At 39.4% G+C, this 18,497-nt stretch overlaps 1 protein-coding gene across 1 annotated transcript in view; it reads right to left on the reverse strand.

Moving 5' to 3' along the window:
- TTC28 (tetratricopeptide repeat domain 28) overlaps window positions 1–18,497 on the reverse strand; it is a gene marked incomplete in the record, with an annotated part of 584,271 nt that overhangs the window by 289,955 nt on the left and 275,819 nt on the right. The window contains 3 exon segments of the mRNA XM_027771579.1: window positions 4,716–4,846; window positions 6,085–6,357; window positions 15,858–16,005. Of these exon segments, the coding sequence (XP_027627380.1) occupies window positions 4,716–4,846; window positions 6,085–6,357; window positions 15,858–16,005 (552 nt within the window).

Here is an 18,497-nt window from a genome sequence, read left to right on the forward strand (position 1 = left end):
TAGGGAAAGGAAACCTCGTCGACAATGCCGGTAGCCCGGAAATGCCGTCTCTTGGGAGCAATTTAACAATAAGTAAAAGATGCACTAATAAGTTTCTTCCAAGCAAGTCCACTTCTAATAATTTAACAAAGGAACCGATAGAGATACATTCAAAGATTTACCTATAAAGATATGTTTTCCCAGATTTTCTTACTTAGTTTACATTCATTCACTGAACAACATCATAGTGTACAATATGCAATTTCCCATCCAGAATACACTTATAGTGGCTTAATCAACATACTGTCATCAACAAATAATTTTCCATTTCTTTATATATGTATGTATATACATACACACATCCGTTCCCGTTTCTCACTCTCTGCCATTTCCCACCCTCCTTCCACACTGTCTCTGGTATCTGCAGCTGCTTTCTATTCCCTTTTATTACCCCACATTTCATTGATTCACAAAATATCGTATAATTAATTTAACGACTCTCAATAGCAAGTTCAGCTGATATATACATATCTGTGAACACGTGTCTGACTTTTATCTTGAAACAATCTACTTACGTAGCAATAGGGGTAAGCACTGGGGAGGAGATGATAGTTAAAGGGTGTGAAGTTTTAGTTATTAAAGAATGAAAAAGTTTTAGATTGCATACAACGTACAGCACAGTTAATAATACAAGAAGACTTCAAAAAGTTTATGGAGGGACCAGCAGATGGAGTAATGGTTACATCACTGGACTCCCATGGTTCGAGCCCTGGACCCAGAAGCTTAAAACTCACACTGGGCATGTGTACATGCATGCCCAAAATTCTGAGAGGAGAGTGGAGGAGACGGGATTGTGGTGTGGTCATCCCCCCAGTTGGTGATTTCTCACTTTCTCTCTCTTTCTCTGTCCAGTGAACGCACACAACCAATAGCAAAAATCTCTCTAAAAAAAAAAAAGTTTATGAAAAATGATACTAAATTATCCATTTATTTTGATGTAAAAAATTCTAATTCTTTGTATTGTTTGTCGCAATACACATCTTCCATGAACTATTGAAGATTCCGTGTACTCTAATGTATACTTGAAATTTACTAAGAAAGTAGATCTCAAGTGTCCTCACAGCACAAAACAAAACAGACTAAAAAGAAAGAATTATTGAATATTCACTATGTATCAGGTACAGGAAACAAATTTATGAGCAAAAACAAGTTAAGAAAAGTGGTAAGAAAATATCATTAAATTTGTCAAGAAAATGACTGGTACCCTAGAACTCCAGAGACAAACACAGCAGAGGAGACACGCTGTGGAAGAAGAGCGAACTTCCAGAGGCCAGTCTAGGAACAGACAAATAAGGGCAGGCACGCCCAGCTATACAAGCTGAGCGACAGAAACGTCCCAGAACAGAGTTCTGCTGCAGTAGAGCTGTGGCTCACTGGCCACCTGTGGGGACCAATGTCAAAGAGGAACAGCCAGAGGATCATTGAAATTATTAAGTGGGGCCAGCAGGTGGCCTGGTGGTTAAAGGCACTCGATTCCCACATGGCCAACCGCGGTTTGAGTCCCAGACTTAAGGCGGCTTACTTTCTCACTTACCGTGTCTCTCCCTCTCTCTGTCTCTCTCGGGTCAAATTAAAAAATAATAAAAACAAGTGGAACTAAAAATAAATAAACAATTCTTTTATAAAAAAAGATGATTAAGTATTGATAATCGGAAACTCTGAGAAGAAAAGTGGTACTACTCAACTCAGAAAGAGATGATGAGGGCTAGACATTGTCTCCTTGTGGAGGAGAAGAAATCAGTATGTTACAGGGCTTGCTGTGGTGTGGTGGTTAAAGTGCCTAGATCCCACAGGGCTGACAGCACAGTTCAAGTCCTAGACCTGGTGGCTTGATAAAACACGCTGGGCCTGTATGTGTACTTGTCCAAAATCCTGAAGGAAGAGAGAAATGAAGGAGAAAAGATTGTAATGGGACCATCTCCCATAGAAGGTGTTTTTTCACTTTCCCTCTCTCTCTATCTCATTCAGGCAAGTTCACACACCCTCCAGCAAAAAAGAAAAGGAAAAAAAAAAAAAACAGGATAAAAAAAAAATCTATCACCCATTCCTACAGAGAACTTCCCCACAGGCAGGCTTGCTCCTACTTTATTAGTGGCTATGTGAAGGCCAAAGGAGAGGACAGAGGTGCCTGAGGCAGGTGATGAGTCTAAGACGGGAAAGTCGGGGGCAGGGAATGAGTGCCAGTGTTTCTGTTTCTGTTTCTGTTTCTGTTTCTGTTTTTCCTTAGGGAATGTGTGTTCATCAAAGAGAAATAGAGGCAGAGAGAGAAAGTGAGAAATCACCCTCCGTTGAAGGGATGGCTATGCCACAATCCCTTCCCTTCTCCTCCATTCTCCTTTTGTGATTTTAGACACACGTACACATACCTGGCATGATTTTCTTTTTCCTTTTTTTTTTGAAATTATTTATTATTACTATTGTTGTTTTTTTTTTTTAATCTGGCCAAAGAGACAGAGACTGAGAGGGAAAATGAGAAAGCAAGTCACCAGATCTGGGACTCAAACTGTGGTTAGCCATGCAGGAGTCCAGCACCTTAACCACCATGCCACCTACTGGCTCCACCTGGCATGATTTTCAAGCTACCAGGTCTAGGACTCCAACAGTCCACCATGTGGGAGCCCAGTGCTTTACCTACTCTGCCACCTGCTGGCCCCAAAAGCCAGTGTTATTTCACAGTCCCTTCCATCCTCATAATTCAGTGTTTTTTTTTTTTAAGAACATATATGGCAGAGATTTAGAAAACGCAGGCAACACCAGTGAGAGAAAATTACACTACTGAGAAGAGGGAAGGCAAAATAAATTTCATTCCTCTCTTTTAATACCGATGACATTGCTGTACTCCTAATTAAAAGTCTTTCCACCCTATCTAGATGTATGTGTATATTGTATACATATATAATGCATAATTGTATATATAAAATACAATATATGTAATATTACATATGTATATATGTATGATTATATATATATGATAATACATAGACAAATAGATATATTAAAGGTTGTGGGGGAAATACCAGATCATCAAAAAAGTCATGACAGGGGCCAGCAGTTAGCGTAATGGCTATGTCACTGGACTCCCACGTAGCCAAACGCGGTTCGAGTCCCGGACCTGGTGGCTTAAACTCACGCCGGGCACGTGTGCTTGCGTGCCCAAGATCACAAGAGGAGAATGGAGGAGAAGGGACTGCGGTGTGGCCATCCCCCCGGGGGGTGATTTCTCGCTTTCTGTCTCTGTCTCTCTCTGTCTGGCGAGCACACGTGTCCTGTAGCAAAAACCTCTCCAAAAAAAAAAAAGTCATGATGTATTTTTTCTTTGTAAAACTGTGTCATGACTTCCGATGACCCAGTGGTATAAATCAAGCTGCTGTTATATTTCTAGTTAACCACCCCCTCACTAAACGGTTCTAAGTCAATAACAATGATGTGACAGATCTTAAAGATGGCTTTCTTCTGAGTGGTGTCAGTGTGTCTGTCTCTGATTTCTCTTTTCATCCATTGAGAAATCAAATCATCTGGCTTATAAAAATTGTTTGTAAACTAAGAGTAAATAGGCAATTAGAAAAACATTCAAGCAATTCTCTAAAGAGTAAAACTGCCAGAAGGCCATGGCCCCAAATTGGTCTTTTTGGTAGATTTCAGAGGCTTCTTTATCCTTCCCTAATTCTTTCCTAGTGCCTGACCATGTGTCAGAGACCTGAAGTTGCTGGACCACTTAACTGATATAATTCATGGTTACAATGTCCCGTAGTGGATTTCTGAGATATAAATGTTACTAAACCTATTTCTCAACACAAAAGTGGATTGTAAACTTACTATTGCCCCTGCTATTAACCTCTTCCCTATTAGTAATGTCATAATAAAAGCTACCATTTATAGAATTCCTTTATGGAATGTCATTATGGAAATCCAGACACCATGCTAATCATTTCACACATTTTATTTGTAACACTGTCTCAACTGTATATGGAATAAACAGAATAATCATCATGTTCTAAATAAGAAAACAGAGGAAGAAAAAAAGAGTCAGGTAATAACTAACCCAAGAGTCCCACAGTCAAGAAGTACTAGGGCTGGGATTCAAACCTGGGATTCAAAAATCTTTCTGACTCCAAACCCTACCCTCTCTCCACTGTGGTGGCACTTCCTCATTGTAACTACTAAATATCAACTCTTTGAGAACACTCATGTTATTTATCTAGTAAAGATGAGGATGATATTTCTTTGTTATTATTCAAGTCTCTTAATCAAACTTAGTATGTTTCAACCACCTGAGTTAAAAATTCACTGAAGAAACAATGCAAGGAGGTTGAGTAATAAAACATTCGATCTCAAAGCCTAACATTTGCTTCTTAAAATTTCCTGAATATATTATGAGATAGCTTTTTGCTGATTTTACATAGGTCTATTCCATAGCACACTTGAAGATAATAAGAATGCATCTGACTAAGCTGATAGATCCTGATCTCAAAGAAAATGTCTTATTTATCATTGCTATAGACCTGAAGCCTACACACAATAGACAGCCAACACCAAACTGCTGATGAAAGACAGAATCAATAATTATCAACTTAAGAAAGTAATTTTTTTAAAACCCAAAAAACACTTGTTTTGAACAGAAAAAATGATTCCATGTTTAAAAAAAAAAAGTTTTAGTCTGTGGATAAACTTCCTACCTCTCGATCCTTGAGTTTCATGGCAAGCACCAACTGATGTCTGTGGTTAGTGAGAGCCTCCCGGTAATTTCCTTTGGAGAAGAATGCAGAGCCCAGATTCCCATGAGCTCGGCATTCTCCTGTCTGGTAACCTGAATTGGCTTGTGAGAGAAAGAGAGAGAGCAAGATCAAATTTCTCTGTGATAGCATTATTGATAACATTATACCGGTCATCTTAATGTAAGAGTCACAGATTCACTAGCTAAGATTCCACTTATCTTATTCTTAAAAAACTATCTATTGCTTCTACAAGACTACATAGGAAGTTATGGTCCTCAAACTTAAATCTTTGGAAAATATTTATTACCATTATAACATACAATTGCAGTCAAAGACTTGGGTGTCCTGGAAATAAAAGGTTAAAGACTTTGACATAGGGGCCACCTGGTGGAATGGTGGATAAGGCAGCTGGATCTCACATGGCCTACTATGTGGTTTGAGTCCCAGGCCCGGTGGCTTGAAAAACACACCAGGCATATGTGCCCCAAATCCCAAGAGGAGAATAGAGGGGAAGGGATTGTGGCATGAGCATTCCTCCTGGGGGATGATTTCTGTTTCCCTCTCTCCCGCTCTCTGTATTTTGCCAGTGAGTACATGTTCCCTATAGCAAACAAACAAACGAACAAAAGACCGTGACATAAACCAGTCATTGCTGGAGTCTCCTCATTGCTCTGCTAATGACTTTTGATTCTGAACAACCATCAGCTCATTGGTTTAGCCATTTGACTCCGAGCTTACTGTAATATATTGTTTCTTTATAAGTACGCTAATGGTAGATTCACCATATCCTTCTCCTACTACAATCTTGTGAATGCTTGAATAACCACCAAGACAATAATAAGCCATACTTATTTTACAAATGATGAAGCTGGGGCACAGAGAGAGTAAGAACCTTACCAAATGTCATGTAGCTACTACGTAGCAGGGCCAGGATTCTGAACCCAGTAGTTTGGCTCCTTAGTTAAATACATTCAACCTCTGCACTATACTATCAACTCCAATAAAATGATGATGCACTCTGATGGAGGCAAAAATTAAAATTAAGATGAAAAATTTATCCACCACTGCCACCATTTGGGATATTACATCTGTGAGCCCAAAATATGGAGGAGGGTGATGAGCACGTCAATCCACATCTCCTGGCCATCTAGGAGCCTTGATACTCTGTTACATGGAATTAAAAAAAAAAAGCCCTAAAAACCTGATTAAAACAGAGAATGTTCTAGAGGCACACTCACTTTCCATTGCACATGTTACTCCCATGTATGTCAGGTTAACCGGGCTGGTCTGTCTCCTCTCTGCACGGAAATAAAGAGAAGTATAACTCTACCTAAGGTCTTGGCTACATCCAAGTCCTGCTGCATGTATCCAGTGCTCTTCTCTGTGTTTCCAAGAGACCAGTAAGCGCTGCTCAGGGCAGAGAAAACAGAGCCTCTCAGTTTGAGACTGCAGGTGCCGATCTTCAGAGCAGCTTCTAAAACAACCACAGAGGCCCCATGATGGCCAGCCGTCAGGAGTTCCTGCCCAACCACAGACACGACCACAAAGGGACTCTTGTCCAGTTTCATTTTCTGAAGCTGCTGATACGTGGGCTCGAGGGAGTCTGGAAAATCAGAAAGAAACAAAGAGAACAGGACAATGTAGAAAGACACACAAAACAGTCTTTTCTAATATGCCCCAGAAACAAACATTTATCATACCTTTTCACAGTCTACTTCTTTAATCAGTCTTTAATCTAGCACCATCCTACCTGCCTACTTACCCTGGAGACTCACACCCCCAACTGCAGTCAAGTAGTCCCCTCACTCGTGCACGCACTTGCACTTATCCTCCCTTCCGATCTTCCTTTGATCATGACGTGCCACTTCCCCTCAGTGGCCTCACTTCTCTGTCCTGCTGGCCTCTTAAAATACAAGCACACAGGGGCAGCAGGTGGCATGATGATTAAGGTGCTGGACTCCCATATAGCTAACCACAATTCGAGTCCCAGACCTGGTGGCTTGAAAATTACACCAGGCACATGTGTATGCATGCCCAATATCCTGACGGAGAATGGAGGAGAAGGGAATGTGGCATAGCCATCCTCTTGGGGGATGATTTCTCACTTTCCTTCTTTCTGTCTCTCCAGCAAGCACATGCGTCCTATGGCAAAAACTTAAAATAAATAAAATAAAATTTAAACATATTTCTGAATTTAACCTTTACTGAGTAGTATCTCCAGGTCCTCCAACCCATATTAATTTTTACATCTAAACTTGTGCTGCATTTTATGGTACTGTACATTTTGAACATCTATTATTTTAGAATTGTTCTACATGTAAATTTTTAAATTTATTTAATCTCTTTCTCTTGAGAGAAAGGAAGGGAATAAGGGAGGGGCAGGCATCTTCGACAGGGTCTCTCCACACCATGATACCACCCTCTCTCTCCCACGTCTTCCAATCTGCCAGGGTCACAGGCTCACAGGTATGCTGGCATGTTCAGGTCAACCTGGGACCCATCCCAGGACTTCCCAGATGGCCTCAGTTTTGTGCAGTGATGTTCTTCCACCTATGCCACCATAGCAGGGCCCATTGTGTTAATTTTTAGAGTATTTTTTCCAGCTCAGCCCAGCTGCCATGGTGCAGCAATAGCACAATGTTCTGCAATCCTGGAAGGCCTATGGAAGATCAGGGCTCAGTCCCCGGGCCAACCTGCACACACAGGACACGTACATACGTCCCCTTGACTCTGGCTACCTGGGCAAGCCTGAGGCAGTGGGGGGAACATGGCAAGAAACCCTGTTGAGGGTGCTTATGTTTCTCTTGCTTTCCATTTCGGATAGAAAGAAACCAACAAAACAAACAAACAAACAAACGCACACACACACATAAACACACACGCACACACATAGCTAAGAAGTCTAAAAATCACTGTAAGTGGCACCATGTGGGCACTAGGGTAAAAAAAAAAAAAAAATCACCACTGTCACCCAAATAAAAGTTCCTAATATTTCCAGCAAACAATAAACTTTTGTTAAAAAACCAAACCTGGGTGACTGCTTAACGTACACTGCCCATATTTTTTCCTACAGGATGCAATAAAGGAAGCTCTCCCAACAAAACACCTGTCACTCTCAGTGCTGCCTCAGTGGCCACTGCTGCTGGGAGTCCAGTATGCCCAAATACTCCCACTGTGGTCACAAATGAACTCATAAAGAAATTTTCTGAGTTTACTGAGATAAAATGGAAGATATAATTAGTGCTGCTCTCATTTAACTGCATGTGGTATTTGTAAAGCAAAAAACTGAAGGGTCAGTCAGCCACAAGGAGATTCTTCCTGTTGGAAGCTAGGTCTGAGTGCAAATGACCTCCAAGCTCCTCCTCCCCCTCCTCCCTATCTCCTTTCTCTTTAAAGACAACTGCAGAGCTATGAACTATAGCCTTATAGTGAGATGGCACTGATGACCCATCTGTTATTAGCTTTCCTAAAAACTATTTCGCATTAGCTGTTCCATGTCACACATGTAGGGGGAAAAAAAAAAAACATGGAAAAGGTTGGTCTCTTTAAGTCTTGAATCTCCTAGTCAACAGTACTGCATTAAAATGTAATTTTTACAATTTATGACTTTGAATTTCAACTCTCCACTAGGAGCTCTCGCCTGAATCAACATTACCACGGAAACCTTGAAACCTACTGGTGCCTAAAGCGTTTTTTCCCTTCAATCAGATCACTAAACAGAGAACAAAGAACATTTTTACACCTGTCAGGATGCAAGCGGTGCGTAGAACCAGTAAACACTAGCTAACCAGTGGGGTTAAATGCAGGAACAGGAGCCCAAGCACTGCTAGAATAGGAGAGAACAATACCACACTGAAATGCCAGGGCGGCACTTTGGCGGCACCCACAGCTGGGCTGGCAGTCAATGATGGTAAATCAGCACCCCACTAGCCGAATTAGCAGAAACAAAAATAGTAGAATTTTAGAGCCTAAAAGATTTTGAAAAAAAATTTTTAAGGTTTTTTTTGCCACAGGGCATGTGTGCTCACTCAAGAGAGACAGAGAGAGGGAAAGTGAGAAATCATCTCCCAGGCAGGATAGACAAGTCAGTCCCTTCTCCTCCATTCTCCTCTCAGGATTTTGGGCACACATGTATGCCAGACATGATTTTTAAGCCACCTGTCTGGGACTCAAACTGTAGTTGGCCACGTGAGAGTCTAGCACCTTAAATATCACACCACCTGCTGGCCCTGAAAATACTCTCAACGTTACAATGAAGAGTTTGAGTATTTATTTAAACTATTTATTGAAACGATTCACCCCAGGTCATGTGGTGTGGGACAGAGGTCAGACAAGAACCCACTGCAGAGTTTGACATCAAGGCTCTACAATACCATACCAGGAAGATTCTTAGTTCCTAGCAACAGAAACCAATCTTGGCTGTTTTCAAGTACAAAAGAAATACACTGTGTGACTGATGGCAAGAGGAGTGAGTCAGGCCTCCAAACCCACAGGCAAAATCACGCCACAGAAACTGCCAGTAAAAGCGAGGCAGCTCTAGCAATAAACAGGACACCAGAGCTGACACTGCTGCCCCCACCACCATTGAATGCCACCCCTGGAAAATGGTGTCACCTCTGCCACTCATAACCACCAGAACAAATTCTGTGCCATCCTTTCTTCTTTGAAGCTTCGGATCCTGATTCAAAGATGAGGTCCCAGGAGCAAAGGAGGATGGGAAAATCAGGGTATGACATTCTCAGCTTTTCTACCAGGAGGCAGAAAGCAGAAGTATAAGCTGGGGAATTCCCAAAACAGAGGGACAGCATTCAGACCCTGACAGCCCCACATGACTGATGTCCGACACAGACGCGATGCTTCAGTCAGTGATATGTTTTCCCCATAATGACCATGGCTAAGTTAGAAAAACAGCCATCTACTGGAACCTCTAAAACCATACAACAGCAGCAGAAAGAGAATATTGCCACAGTTAGAAGACTGAAGGAAATACCTGGAATATTCCTAAAAGAGAATAAAATTTTCAAGTACACAAATCTTTACTAGATGAAAATGAAATTGCAGAAACAAGAAGCAAAAGATCAAATTTCCACTTGTAGTATAGGAAGAAGATAAATTATGCCACAGCACGTATAAAGCTAATATATGATACATATGGTAAGAGTTTGAAAAAGAGAATGATTATCAAGGGCAACTGGAAAGCTTAACGGAAACAGAACCTGATTTCTTGAGGGAAGGGTGAGGCTTAGACAAGTCTTTGCCTTTTGCTGAGGGTGAAAGTATTTTATACAGAAGGTCTGTTTAAACCAAGGTGCCAGTGAAGATAGGTGCATGGCATGACAGGGAATGCAAACCAGGCCAGCTTGAATTGACCAGAAAATATTTATAGGGGAGGTAGTTGATGTGGAATAATGGAGAGAACACTGAATTATGAATAAAGACCAATATTTCAAAGCCACACAGCCTCGCTCTCCTCACTTTGTCAAATGCATAGTTTGTAATGTGCTGATGGTTACACAATATATACACGTGTAGGTACAGAGTTATGCATATGTGCATAAATTTACGAATATATGTATATGGATGCATATATGTACAGATAAGTATACATATGTGTGTGTGTCCATTTCACTGTATATACACTCTTCAAGTCCATTTCACTGTATATACTTATTTTAAAATTTTTTTTTAGAGGTTTTTGCTATAGGGCGCGTGCACTCGCCAAACAGACAGAGAGAGACAGAGAGACAGAAAGCGAGAAATCACACCCCCCCCAGGGGGGATGGCCACGCCGCAATCCCTTCTCCTCCATTCTCCTCTTGGGATCTTGGGCACGCACACACACTTGCCAGGCACGATTTTTAAGCCACCGGGTTCGGGATGCGAACCATGGTCGACTACATGGGAGTTCAGCGACATAGCCATTACGCTACTCTCTCGTCCTTGTATATACTTTAAAAAAATTTTTTTAATGTCAAATTTCTCCGCTTTGGGCTATAATTAGGTCTCACTGATCCACACTCTCTAATCAGAAGCTCTAATTAACAATTGTACATGCTTTTGATCAGTAAAAGTGGTAAGTCATTTTTTCTAATGTATAGGTTATATGTAAGATTGTTTCTAATTTTATTATTCTATTACTCTAATTCCTGTTTTAAAGTAAATTTAGGCTATTAGCAAAGGGACTAATTTTGTGATTTTATCAGGGTAGGTAGAACAGTTTTGGCAGCCTGTGGCTATTAAGATGTTTTTCTCCTACTAGAATCTATGCATAATACATGAAATAGCCCATGTCAGACCAACTCCTAGGAACATAAGGACCCTTTTCAACATTGATTGATCAGCTGTTACTATGCATTTTCAAAATGTGAAGGCTTTAAAAATTTAAGATGAGCAAAGTCCATTTCCCGACATTTGAAGAGCTTGTAGGAACACAGAAGAGGCTAATAACAAACAGTTACAATGAGCTAAGAGATGTATTTCATGCTCAGTTAAGTAATATAGTATATTTTATCAGTTCTGAGATCTACATTTGTCCACATAATAGCAACTCTAAGCTTGTGATTTAATCTCCCAACTCAATGGTACCTCCCAATGGTATGTCACTCCTATATCTAAATAGGCCTAAAAGGTCTCTTTATGTATATGAGGGGACTCCAGAAAGTTCAAGACCAGGGCTGGCTATGTGGCACAGCAGTAGTGAGCTGCTCAAGAAAGGCCAGATCCCATGTGAAGACCACAGCTGGAATCCTGGCACAGTCAGCCTGAAACACGCAGGGCATGTATGCAAGTGCCCAAGAACCAGTGGGCAGTGAGAACTGGAAGAAGGAGGCTGCGGTGTGACCAGACACTGGAGGGTGCTTCCCTCTCTTTGTCTCTCTTTCTCTCTCTCTCTCTCTCTCTCTCTCTCATGCACGTGTATGACTCCATTGTGAATGAAAGAAAAAGTCCATGGGAAATGGAATTCAAGTACAAATTTATTTTTGGTGCAAAAAAAAAAAATTGAAAACCATACATAGTTTTTGCATAATGCACATTTTCTGTGAACTTTTTGAAAATCCCCTTATGTATTAAATAAAAATTTAAGTGATAATAAAAGATTGTGTCATCATTTAGTCATCAGTGTTTTCTTCTTTCTTAGTAATATATAATGACACAATTTTCAATCCAGAGTTTTTAGAGTTGGTAGAATGTTCAGTGGTATCCCAAAGGTGAAGGTGGTAAGTCTAACAGGGTAGGTCTGGGAAGGCTTCCAGAGACAGTGACATCAGCATAGGGACGGACAACATGAAAAACTACAGTATCTTCCAGGAATTATGGGCAGTTGTAATTGGGAGTATCTAGAGATGAGAACAAAAGTGAGGGAGGTCTGTCATACTGAGAGTCCAAGAGAAACTTCTCCAGCAAGTGCTCATAAAGAGGGCCTTGTGTGCTGCGTAGAGTGCGTTCCACAATCATAACCAAAAGGAAAGGATAAACACTGATGCAAGCCCTCCACCCCCGTGAGAAGGGGGCCACTCTACAGATGAGAAGGTGTTCTACACGGGCCTGCCTTTATGTTCTAGTGCTCAACGCTCAGAACAGAATGAGAGACGGATATTGTCATTCCTCCCTGTGAGTGAAAATTGAGGTGTAGAGAAAGGAAGCAAGCTTGCTCAGTCATTGGACTAGCAAATGACAATGCCAGAATTAGGTTCCAATATTTTGAAGGGGAAAAGGCCCACATTTCTCGTATAACATTTCAGTAGCAATCCTCCTATGAAAAGTGACTACCACCTAAAAGAGAATCAGAAGGAAGAGTTCCCTGAGGGTGGACAATTAGGCAAACAAAAGGTGAGCCCCAACTTGACCTTGAAAGAAAGCGTCTCCGTCTCCGCTCAATAGACATTCTCCATCAGCACTTCATAAAATCAGCTTCCTCAGAACCTGGGAAGCTCATAGAAACACAACAGGTGATAGCCCATAAATGTAATAGTCTTTAGATTACTCAATTAATGGGAAGAGAGAATAGACACAAGGGAACCTTCAGCAAGAAGCAGCTATTGTGTTGTTAGAGGAACAAATAAAGGTAAAGTCAATCTCACTTTGTAATTATATTTTTAAATTCATGGTTGGCAAAAACAGTATGCTCCAACATCCAAATTTGTTTAAACATTTGTCAGATACAATGAACTGAAATTGCTGAAAGACTATCTAAAAAGAAGAAATGGAAAACAATAAAAGAATAATTTGAGATACCATGTGAGTGTATGTCTTCACATTTATGCCTATTTTTATATTTTCATTAATGATCCAAGAAAACCATACTATTTTGATACAGAAATAATTTAACAGATATCTTGTTTGTGAGCACAACTGAAACTTTAAAAAAAAGTACAAATTTAATTCATTAGAAATTAGGCAACAATAATAAAAGATCAAATGAGTTTCAATGTGGATAAATAAATTTATATGGAATGAGGGAATATTCAGGTAGGTTGGCCCTGTCTTGAGAAAAAAATAAAGAAATCAGCCAACCCACAGAAACACTGTGCAGGTCATGAGTGCTTCATCTATGCATGGAGTCTTCAAAAAATTCATGGAATATGCCTACTATGAGAAAACTACGCATGCATTTCATTTTTAATTTTTTTTTGGTACTAAAATAAACTTGTGCTTGAATTTAATTTTTCCATGAACTTTCTGAAGTTCCAGAAGCACCTGATCTAAAAGATTTCTCGCTGCCTTTAGGGAGAGCAACTGTAGATACTAGAGACAGTATAGGAAGAGATGAGAAGGAGAGAATCAAGGGGGAAAAAACACATTTAATAGACACAAGAGTGAAAACTTATCTGTTGATGATAATGTGTATGGTAATATCTTTGACTTGACTAATATGCACTGTATCGATACTGGGAAAACATTTTATATGCTGTAAAGATGTACAGTGATTAAATATAAACCTTAAAAATGTAAATAAATTGAATCAGAAAAGTCATGATGCATTTTTTGCATCAAAAAACAGAAAAATACGTCATGACTTTTCAGATGACTCTCTCTCTATATATAATACACACACACACACACACATACAGACATACATACATATATAGATGTATGCATATATTTAACTGCTAAAGGAAAGCAAATGATACAACAGACCAGACCTACATGTAAAGTGGCCCAGACTGCACTGCTATACAATGGCAGAAGCTCAGAAAGTTGCAGCAGGCTGGCAGAGGGTAGAAAACGGGCAGCAAATGAAGACAGATTTTGTGAATTACAACCATAGGACAAAAAGAAGGGTCATTAAGATATGGGATGGTGTACAGAACGACACTGTGCAAAGCAGAAGACTATAACATGTTGATAAGCAAAATCTAGCTGGAATGGATATGATGGTAAAGACAAGGCTAAAAATAAACGAGATAAATTAAACTGCCTTAAGGAAAAAGAAGAAAATATTGAAGTGCTCCCAGCACTTGTAGGAAGCAGATTTCTCCAGGGTCGGCCTTAGGTCACTCACTGTAAGACAGCAAAGAGCACGGCACAGAAAAACCCTAAGGGTGACAGCAGTTCTGAGCTGCTCCTCGCGGTGCGGATGAGATTTCCTTACATTCATCCAAACAAATTGCTTCAAAGGCAAAATGCTGAGTATGATTCCGCTGATCTCAACACATTCACTCGCATATTCTAAGGCAGCAGCAGAAACACCAGATAAAGAGATGATATCTTCATGGAAAAACAAAGTTCCATGTAAATTTCTTGTGGGGGACATCGGGAGAGAATGAGAAAATACAAGAAACATTGGAAGACAGGTTGATTTCGTTGTTGTTATTGTCCATTTCTCCCCCTCCTCTCTCAAGCCCTGGAGCTCCAAAGCACATCTGCTCTAAGTCAGAGTTTATTAACAGCAGGTCAACCAGTGGGAGTCGACGTTAGGTTGCTGCAGCAAAGATTCAGTTTTGCACATGTTATAAAATTGCACAAAGAGAGGCTTTATCACTTTTTTTATTTTGCAAAACTTGAAATCCCAACTTTTGAGAAAATATTTTTATAGTCATGAGTTTTCCAAGAACTATATGAGTACCAATTAGTAAATCAAACTTTTATTTATCACATATTTTGAGTCAAGTACTATACTAGCTATCATATGAAAACTATCTAATATTGCACCATTTTCAAAACTGAGGAAAATGTTGAATGATACAGCCATTAAAATGTTTAGGCTCATTCTCCAGTATGAAAAATTCAAAAATGTGCCACTTAATAGTCAAAAACAGAGTTCTGCTTGAAATAACCTAACTAATATGAAACATTATTAGCTGTCTACTATTTGCCATTAATCTGTCTTGGTGCCTCCATTACTCCCCAAATATAGCAACTGATATGCACTTTCAGTCAAATCTTCTCAAGAGCTCATTTCTCAAAAAGCAACATTCCTCACAATGAAACCAGTCTGTTTTGGGTCTTAGGATTCCTCCAACCTCCACGACACTATTTTCAACACTATTTTCATTCTTATTTTTTCAGAATACCAGTTGGTATAAAGTAGAAATAATAACATGGAGAATAAATGTAAACTAGTGTCTGTCATGTTTTTTTCCCTATCCTTTTAATTCAATATAGTCTTTTAATGCATCTCTGAAAAATGTTAGATGGCCTGTAGTTAAATACATATTTCCTTTTATTAAATATAAGAATGTCAATGTGTCCTTATTTGATTATTCCTAGAAGGCATACTGGTCCATCTGAACAAATCAATTTCCTACTAGAGATGTTGGGGTTGAGAACTGCAGAATCTTATAATGACAAAAATACAGAAGAGATTATTTAAACAACCCTAAAATCAAGAGAAATAAATTCCTTTACCCTCAATCGTGCAGTTAATAAAAAATTTAAGAGTAGAATCTAGGTCCACAACTTCCAGGCCAGTGGCCTTTCCATCATACTACTCTGCGTCATTAACACCAGTTATCGACAGCGATTCCTGATCTCCCTTTGTCTAAAACATTGGATCTTAGCAAATTTAGTAACATATCAATTTTCTGTGCCTGAGCCTATAGTCTTGGAAGCCTAGAAATGTTCAGTTACAATATCAGATCAAGTACTTTTTATCACATTTACCTCTCATAGGAGATTTCATGGCAGCTTCTACCATCCCCACCAGAAGCTGGAGACTCTTGGGGTCTTGAGCCAGACCAGACGCAAAGGCTGCCAGGGCATCGGCATGACGTCCGAGGTACTGGAGGGCAACACCCTGCCGGAAGTATGCCTGGAAATAAAGGAAAGACAATGCACATGGTACTCATTACACTGTGCTTCCATGAGGCTATTGTTGATGCTACAGTAACAGGGTGGCAGAACTAAGATGGGGTGTCCCCAGTCAGCTAGTCTTGACATGCCCATCACTACCTCACTGGAGTGGGGAGTGGGCCCAGCTCCAGCCCTTCCGGGTCACTTTTGGCCATGATGGCCATGGCCATGCCTTGAACTGATGCCAGTAGGTTAAACATGGCCCTAAGCATCATTCACAGTGAACCAGGAAAAAGAATAAGAACTGTCAGCTCCACTCGCTCTCTATGGACTTTAGCGACTTGGGCTGGAATGACTGGATTGTGGCCCCACCAGGCTATCAGGCCTTCAACTGCCGTGGGGACTACCCCTTTCCACAGACTGACCACCTAAACTCAACCAACCATGCCATCGTGCAGACCCTGGTCGACGCAGTCAATTCCAGTATCCCCAAATCCTGTTTTGTTCCCACTGAACTGATCTCCATCTCCATGCTCTACTTGGGTAAATATGATAAGGTGGTACTGAAAAATTCTCAGGAACTGGTAGTAGAGGGGTATGGGTGCACTGAGATCAGGCAGTCCTTGAGTATGATGTGGACAGATACATACAAACACACATTCTTATCCATTTACCTACACACTACACAGACTAATTCCTTATAGCTGGATTTTTATCTTTAAAAAAAGAAAAAGACATAAACATTCACCTTGATCTCATTTATGACTTCATATGCAAATGTTTTTACCATATTGATCACATATTTTGACAAATTATATTTATAACTACATATTAAAAGAAAAAATAATGGGTGCAGCAGGTGGTATGGTGGTTCAAGTGCTGAACACTCCCACATGGCCAACCATGGTCCTGCACCTGGTGGCTTACTTTCTCACTCCTTCCCATCTTTCTCTGATCAAATTAAAATAAATCAATGAATAAATAAAATGAAGTAAATACTTTAAAACAAAGGAAAAAAGAAAATGAGTAATTATTTTAGAGTTTTAAAAAACAAATATAAATGCTTCAGACAAATTGATTTCTTCTAATGTCACAAAATGTAAGCTTACTTCTTTCAGGTAACTTATATTTAAAATTTCCTTCTTTTCACATCTAGGACACATTGATTTTATCATATTCTTGAGTATTTATTCACATATTACTTTTTGATCATTTAAAAAATATCCCTCATCCCGTCTTTAATTTCAAAGCTCCTCAATGCCAGGGACTTGTAGACTTCTTTATGTATTATTGAAGTGTCTGGTATAGTGCAAGATAAAGGAGAAATAAATACCATTAATTTGATATTTTCTCTTTATATAACTAAAAGGAAAAAAATCTAATGTGTGCCTTACTTAAAGAGAATTTTAATAATGAATAACATAACATAACTACATACTTTCTTAAAAATTTGCCAGATGGCACATGTATTCTCAGAAGAGAGAGGGAGAGAGAGGGAAAGTGAGAAAGCACCCCCCACGGAGCATGGTCACACTGTAATCACTTCTCCTGTTCTCCCTGCTTTCGGGATTTCTGACATGCGTGCCAAGTTTGGAACAAACCACATGGTAGGCCACGTGGGATCCAATGGCCTTCATCACCATGCCACAGACTGGCCCAGCTACATCTATATATAGGTTTAAAACAATCTTTCAGATATAATATTTAAAATCAGTTATCTAAAATTTGTGCTTTGCTTAGAAACTAAAAAAGACTGTTGTCCTTTGTGTTCTTTAATTAGATTAGTTTAAAATCTAGTATTACCAGTGATTATAAGAAAATATTCCTCCTAGTTAACTGTAGAAAGGGCCAGAGAATTAATGATATATAAATTTAGAATTTAAATATTTAAATTTTAGCATAGTTTGCAGTTTGCTTTCAAGTGACAGAGTGAAACCAAGCAAATAGACAGTGTTCCCAGTATGTAACTAACAAAGGACTTGGTATACATTAAGGCACTTGTTACTTACAGAACAACATCTGATTTAAAGATAACTGGCCTATTCAATTGAGGTACTCTTACGATATTGTTTATACAAACTTAACTTTTTTTAGTCCAATATATTTAGAAATTGTCTCAAATTCTATTCATAGGCTCTAAATGAAGCTTCAAACTCTTAAAACTACTGCTCAATAAACCTAATACATATTCCAGTAATTTTCTATTACCTGTGCTACATGGGGAGTGAGAGAAAGTACCTTTTATGATTATAAAATATATTGTATTTACATGTCTTATCTTATTTCATTTTTAATGACTCTTTGAGGTAATTTAAGATAGGCAACACCATTCAGTGTTTCTATTAAAAAACAATCCATACACAGAATGAATACTCTCAATATTATGGGCTATTCAGGCTTCTATTAGTTTAAACTACCAGCAGCTGTTACAACTCAGACCCCAGTAAGACAATAACCTGTAAATGCACTTTCATTACTAATTCATAAGATCACTTCCTTTCACTGGACTCA

Source organism: Tupaia chinensis, unplaced genomic scaffold (genome assembly GCF_000334495.1).
Source record: "Tupaia chinensis unplaced genomic scaffold, TupChi_1.0 Scaffold000226_1, whole genome shotgun sequence".
NCBI lineage: Eukaryota > Metazoa > Chordata > Mammalia > Scandentia > Tupaiidae > Tupaia > Tupaia belangeri.